General features: G+C 34.7%; 1 protein-coding gene across 1 annotated transcript in view; it reads right to left on the bottom strand.

The window, feature by feature from the left end:
* LOC106872480 (ALK tyrosine kinase receptor) overlaps nucleotides 1–7,704 on the bottom strand; it is a 75,332-nt gene that overhangs the window by 56,444 nt on the left and 11,184 nt on the right. The window contains exon 2 of the mRNA XM_014919493.2: nucleotides 5,978–6,154. Within this exon, the coding sequence (XP_014774979.2) occupies nucleotides 5,978–6,154 (177 nt within the window). The remainder of the gene's footprint in view (nucleotides 1–5,977; nucleotides 6,155–7,704) is intronic.

Genomic DNA, 7,704 nt, shown 5'->3' with positions numbered 1-7,704 from the left:
AAAAAAAAAAAAAAAAAAAAAACAAGAAAAAAAAAACAGAAATCCCGTATGTGGGAATGTCATATTTCACTTAATCCAAGAAAGTCTACAATCCACTTCATCAATTTCGAAGTACGAATGATAAAGTTTAAAGTGACCAGCGTATAACTAGCACGATAAAGGTATTCAACTATGTAAAACAAATCCCGATAATTCCTGATATTGGTACAATACTACGCTTAATTTCTATCATGATATTATTGCATTGACTTCCACGAAAACACATCTCGTTCTATTTTTACCTTTCATCAAGTTTATATAAGTAGAAGCGATAAATTGCTGCGGCGTCAAATTTTCAGAGAAAGTATACTGGTACTTTTTGTTCTAGTCGTTTCTACTCTGAATTCAAATCCATCGAATTTAACCTTGCTTTTATTCCACTTTCTTCTATGTTTAAGGATCACAGACCATCAACGGCATTTCTCCAATGTTTTCGACTCTGGGTTGTCTGTTCTGCATCCCTTGAGTTGGATCCCTACTTTTTCAGCTTTGCTTCAGTATCCCGTCTACAAATATATTTAGGGCGCATTCTTTTCTCCCTCTCTTGTAGCTTCCAGGTCATATGTTTCACTGAAGAGAAGAACTTATTCACCCAGGTTTCCTTTGTTTTGAATTACCAATGGTGCTTCTGTAACTTTACTTTTTCTAGGAAGAGGTGCAAACCAGTTTCTACCTCTACGAAGAAGTGGTCCACATTAATCTGGCCTCTATCATTTGAACTGTGTAGTGTGTGTAGCCCTACCAAGAGCTGGCACTCCGCTGGCATATCTTTTCTCACATCACTGAGGCACAAAAGGTACTGCAATGCAATAAGGGCTGGACCCTTTGGATGAATAAATTATTTTTAGTTTAGGTACAAGACCAGTAACTTCGATTGGAGAGGCTATGTCGCTAACATCAACTCCAGTACTAAACTTGTACTTCTTTCTTATCGACAAGGAAATGAAGGAAAAAATTCAGTCCATCGAGATTTGAACACAAAATATTCAGTCATTATGAACGAAGCTCTAACGATTCTCCAATCCACCCCAGTTTTCGGTGTCGATAAATAAAGTGTTGACAGTTCAGGGTGGCTGATGGCTGATACTTTATAGTCTCGGTGCTGAATGCAACGCCTGAAAGTCTCTCGTGTGAAGCTGTATCGGACTTTATCTTTCCCAATACCATTGGAGGCGTGGGGAGGAGGTGAGATATAGAAGATTAGGGAAAACTTTGCCGAATCTTGTACTTTTATTATCCTTTTTCGTCCAGATAGTCGGTTGTGCCCATAACCGCTCCTCCGAGACCGGTGAGAGGATGTGAGGAAAGTATCTTGAAAGCAGAAACCTAATCCGAGTATTTGCAGCAGAGTGGCTTCTCGCTAAAGCCACCTAAGGTAACAGGTGGTGGTGTTAAGCCGGGTGACGGTCTAAGTCTACAGCCCAAGTAGATAATAGCGGAATTTGAACTGAGAACACAAAGATTCGCAACTAAACCACAATACATTCAGTCCAATGTTTTTGAATTCCCGCTAGTCTAACTCACTGATCTAAGACTTTTTTATCGGCCTCGAAAGGATGAAAAGCAATATTGACCACGACAAAATTTGAACACAGTTTAAAGTTAGTCGGAACAAATACCATGGAACATTTTGTCCAACGTTCCAATGACTCTAGTCATTCAAGCTAGTTTGTAGTTCGGAGGAACAGTTTCGAGTTGCCGATCGCTGGTTTCACGAGGTCAACGAAGAATCGGGTGACCGATTTCTATTATAATACTCTATAATACTTATGCTTCAATAGAGCATACATTTTACCAGATCATTCTCTACTGGACAAACTCTGTATGATGCTACATTCAATAATTCCCTTTCAAGAACAAGGTTACTGTCTCCTGCGTTCAGATATTTTGTATATAACCTATATTCTATTATTAAATTTGCTTGCTCCAAATATTGTTATAAAAGTGAAATTAAATTACTTCTGTTTTGTTGAATCCATATTTCTATAATATTTAAAACAGTCTGTATACTGAATTGAATGTGTGCATTACGTAATTATTTTATATCAAATAATGAATTATATGTGTGTGTGGGCACGTATGCGAATAAATAAGTCAATATATATTTATATATGAATTAATATGTGTCTATATGTATATATATATATGAATTAATCTCTCTCTCTCTCTCTCTCTCTCTGTATGTATATATATATATATATATATATATATATATATATATATATATATATACACATATATATGTACATATATATGTAGATATATATACGTAAATATTTTTATATAGAAGTATATGTATAAATACATATATATATATATACATAAATATACAGGGATTAGCAGGAGTTGCTTCTCCAACATACTGAAAATTTAGAAATAGCAGTCAAAGAACTACTGATTCCAAACTACAATTTTTTTCTCTAACGGACGGCGATATTTATGGCACACACAGAACATTATAAATGATTATAAATGGTTTTACCGATAAAGGTTTTTTCATACTGGACTACTTGGCAAAATTGTTAATTATTAATTTTATTACTAATTGACGATTCCCTGCCCTATATCTGTATGTATATACACACACACACACACACATATATATATATATATATATATATATATATATATATATATACTGAGAGAGAGAGAGAGAGAGAGAGAGAGATAAAGAGATACAAACGTGCATCTATACAACTACAATCCAACGTAAAAACACATATGTAAAAAGATTAAAAGAATATATACATACATATAATAAATACAATACAAACAATTTCATATAAAATAACCAAATGAAAAACCTCTAGATATACGGCGTAGTAACTTGCGTTAAATATTTCACATTTTCTTTCTGTGGTATGTACGAGGTCCTCCCAAATATCCCAACAATACTCTATGTGATTCAATATCTTGCTGAGATAAATTAAAATTGCGTGTCCAAAATTCACATACGTTGATCCACTATGTAGCTCCTACTATGCATTTAAACGTTTTCGTAGTAGAACACCCTGAAGTTCGACCAAGTTAGATATTATATCAAATGCTTAACATTTAAGCTCAAAGTGTTCTTCGTTTAATCAATGTGAATATATATAAATCGGTAGGAGATTATAATAGTTTTAGGAGCAATATCATCACTGTAGTTTTAAATCATTTTAAGGTGACATTTGAAGTAACAACAAAAAATAACCTAAGAGCCAAAGGAAATGTACTACATATGTCACCAGTATTATTGTCACAGTTCGATCCGCTTGATTTGTCTCAATGATTCTCTCATAATAAAAGTGCATAGATATCAAAATACAGAAATAATAGATTATATGCATATATTTATTTAGTCATTCATTTATTTATTTATTTATTTATTTGATAATTTTTTATTGCTTTGTCATTCTAATTTCTGAAAGATAGATAGATAGATAGTGAGAGAGAGAGAGAGAGAGAGAGAGGGGGGTAGTAAATAACTTTGTTGTTATTGTAGTAGTAGTAGTAGTAGTTGCTGCTTCTTTTTAACAAATACTTCGGTCGCATGTGTCGTGAAGATAGATAGATAGATAGATAGATAGATAGATAGATAGAGAGATAGAGAGAGAGAGATAGAGAGAGAGAGCGAGCGGGAGAGCGAGCGAGAGAGAGAGCGAGAGAGAGAGCGAGAGCGAGAGAGAGCGAGAGCGAGAGAGAGCGAGAGCGAGAGAGAGAGAGATACTTAGAGAGAGAGAGAGAGAGAGAGAGAGAGAGAGTGAGAGAGAGAGTGAGTGAGAGAGAGAAAGAAAGAGAGTGAATTAAATCCAATTCGTTCTGATTATTTCAGGAACACTTGGAGAAGCCATGCGCCGGAAAGATTCCACGTTGATTCAATGCTGCACTAAAGAAACATTTGACAAGAATGTAATGCTCATACTGATTTTAGTAGTGAGCAGTTCTCACCTCATCCTATCTATTTACTATTATGTTCACGGAGCTATAATGAAGAGCCTTGTGCACGAACATGGTACATTGACAGTTTTGGGGTATAAACATTTAATGCATCGGCTAGCGCAGAAACATATCCCTACCGAGTCTGTGGTTACAAGAAATTTAACGTAACATTCAGAAAGTGAATTAGTGTCACTAGATGTCATTATGTTTTCCTTTCAAATAATGAAATTAGCTTATCACAACTGAACCTAAGATGAGATTTAGCAATATAAAACTACCACTTCAATAAAATGTTGTTTTTATTTTAAATACCTGCTCACATGAAATACTAAGATTCTCTTTTGATAACATTTATAGCATATGACGTTTGATTCGTTCCTTTGTAAAGAAGATAGAGTTTGTCCGAAATCGATAAAGCAACAATATATTAAGCGGATTTCCAACGAATTATTGCGGCATAAAAGGAGTTTCGAAATTATAACTTCTTGTCTATTACCTTCATGTACAAGGGTTATGTTACATATCAAAAGAAATATCAGAAGCCGTATTGCTGTTTAAGACCATAAGAAATAATAACAGTTAATATATAATGGTTTCTATGGAATATATATTTTGCAATGTCTTTTTCGGAATCTAACAAATAAATAATTGTTGGTCAAATGAAAAAACAAGAGGCAGTAAACAATAAACTAGATTCACTAGCGAATTGCGATCGTATATATGAAAAAATCTATATTGCACGTTTAAACATCTAGGTTTATTCATTTTCTCAGTAACTCTCAAGATATATATGATAACCTTATAATAACCTTATAATGTGCTCTCCAATGTTCCTCTTCGGGTATCAACTACCAGATATTATACAGTAGGACTCCTAGTTTTTACTGAATATACATGTGGAAATACGCAAGTGTCCGTAGAGTATATACAAAAGAATTTTAACACGAGAAGATGGAAAGAACAGGCTTCTTTCACAAATCACTACAATTATTTAATCACATTATCAGCTGAAAATTACTGAATGTTACATATGTTATACACATTACTGCATTAATACGATTCAACAATAGTTAAGTACATACGCGTCTCAGATGAATATGGTCCAAAGCACTGCTAGATAATCTTTAGCTTCTCTTTATTTTATACCTAGACAATGATGTTATTTTTAGTATTCCATTGACAAAAACATGAAATACAATGAGAAAAAATACCAAAAATAAATTAACGGAAATAAAAAAATTAAAAAATATAGAAGCCCCATATTCATTCCATCCTTAACCACAGTCTTGTCTCGACGTTTAGGAAAATAAAGTAACAGTCAAAAATAGCTGTCATAAAAATAAACTTTAACGATTACCTATCTCTTTTGTCTGTTACCTTTCCATTTCAAAGGAAATCAGTGAAATATGGTAATTTCCTTAGTACAAACTTCTGTCCGTTTACAGACTTGATATTAGCTATACAGTATTACTGTTACGGGATTTATTCCAATTGATACACAATTACTATTAATTGCTTACAATTACTATTAATTACTATTAATTGCATATTATGAATTATTTGTTCCTAATACCTATACATACAAGATCTTATAGTCTGGCCGAAAGTAAAATGAAATATTTTAAGGCATTCGTACGTTCCCAATATTTTTTTTATGATTTTGTCATAGGAGGAAGAATAGCACAACATTTGCCAGTCTTTCCAAGATTTGAGGGATGAAATCAAGAGTTGTCCTTAAAATGGACACCTGGTAGGATTGCTTGAAACAGAGTCTATTACAATAGAGCCGGTCAGGTCTAAGTGGGAGAGTTAAACTGAGAGACAGATTAAGCCTACTATCCAACGTCCTAAATTTATTAGCAACAGGATTGAAATGAATTTCCTTTTAGATGGGAATGAGACTGCGTTTTGGTTTCGATTTACCGAAACATTATCTTTTCCTCTAAAGCAGTCATATAAAAAAGCGATACAAACATTCAGTTAGTCACGCCTAAGTTGATAACAATCAGGAATGTACCTTTGTAGCCTCCACCACCTCCTCCTCCACGACAAGCTCCGCCTCCTCCTCCAAATCCACCGGCGGCATGGTGACGTCCGTTTGGTCCAGGGCATCCTGTTCCTCCAATGCTGCCACTTAATAAAGACATTCCTGCAAGTGGTGAGTATGTCTCACCACTCCAACCACCACCAGCACCTGAAGAGAAATTTTAAAATTTATCTGAGAATGATATTTACTGAGATGTTATTGATTCAGTTTTTGTTTGTCTTTTGGGCAATACTCAGAAATATAATGGCTTTAACGATGAATATTATATCGTTAACTCGTATCTCTACTCCACTTCGACGTAGGTATCCTAATGAGGTCGTTGAGAGCAAACAAGACCAGCTCCTCGCTGTCGCGAGACATACTAAGAGTAAGGAAGAAAGCTCACTAAACTTACATTGTTCCATAGTAAAAAGGAAGGACATATCCAAAAGTGTAGTCATGAATATATTGTGATTGAACAACACGCGGTAGGCTCAAGTCTGGAGGATGTTATGATCGTACATATACTCGATTAAAAGATTAATGCTTAAACAGCAACAAGGACAGTAACAACAGCACCAATAACAACAACCGCAACTATTATTAAAATATTCCACAAGACGAAATGATTTAACGGTCGATGTTACTGAGAATTATTTTATCGATCCTAAATGAATGAAAGGTATCGGCACGATTTTAATTTAGGTGAAGGTAAACACCGAAATAGCTCACTTGAGAGAGCATTAGCTAGAAGATCTAAATGACTCTGATTTTATGTAATTAAACATCGTTAGATAATCAATATGGCTTTTGTACAGAGGAAAACAGGAGAGATTTCAAATTTAGGCACGTTAATCGATCATCAGGATAACAACTACGCAGAATTCATCTGAAAACAATCAATGACGGAGCATTTTAACGACGGTGGTGGTGATGGTAATGAAGTGAATTAAAATAGTAATACAGTTAATTGTGTCAAATTAGGTCACAAAGGGAAAGAGTCGAGTACCTCGACCCTCCGTTACTAAGCAAACCTGTATTGAACCCCGGGGCGTATAAAAGGAAAAACTGAATACAGAGGGAAAAGAATGAATTCAAAGTATCGAAGGAAAAAGAGCAAAGTATTTTGTCTGATATTCTGATGGTTTGCCTGACCACCTCTCAATAATATAAATAATAATAATAATAATATGGAACAAATACACTGAAATAAAAGTGGCGCACTCGCAGAAAACAGCACTACTTGGAACCATTTGAATACTCCAGAAGGTGCTCGAAATATAAAAGGTGTTAACTTAGTTCACTGGTAGTGAACAGCTGACACCGTAGTACATCTCCAGCGTTAGAGGCTGTGCAAAGGCAATAATAATGTGGCATTTTCCAGGGTGACTCGCTTTCACCACTAATTTTCTGCATAGCACTAATACCACTCTCAAGTGAACTGAATAGAACAAGGTATGGCTACAAAATTGACAACAAGAAAATAAGCCATCTATTTTATATGGATGATTTAAAGCTATATGGCAAAGATGATGAAGAGCTTCAGGGACTATTTACATAGTCAGTGATGATATCGGCACGGAGTTTGGCCTTGAAAAGTGTGCCAAAGCCACTTTTAAGAAAGGGAAACTAGTAAAGTCAAGTTCAATAGAATTAGATGTCGAAACAGTAATAAAAGAACTTGAGCAGGAACAAACCTATAAATACCTAGGAATAAA

Source organism: Octopus bimaculoides, chromosome 3, assembly GCF_001194135.2.
Source record: "Octopus bimaculoides isolate UCB-OBI-ISO-001 chromosome 3, ASM119413v2, whole genome shotgun sequence".
NCBI lineage: Eukaryota > Metazoa > Mollusca > Cephalopoda > Octopoda > Octopodidae > Octopus > Octopus bimaculoides.
Note: the sequence above shows the minus strand (reverse complement) of the source record. Positions and strands in the feature narration are given on the sequence as shown.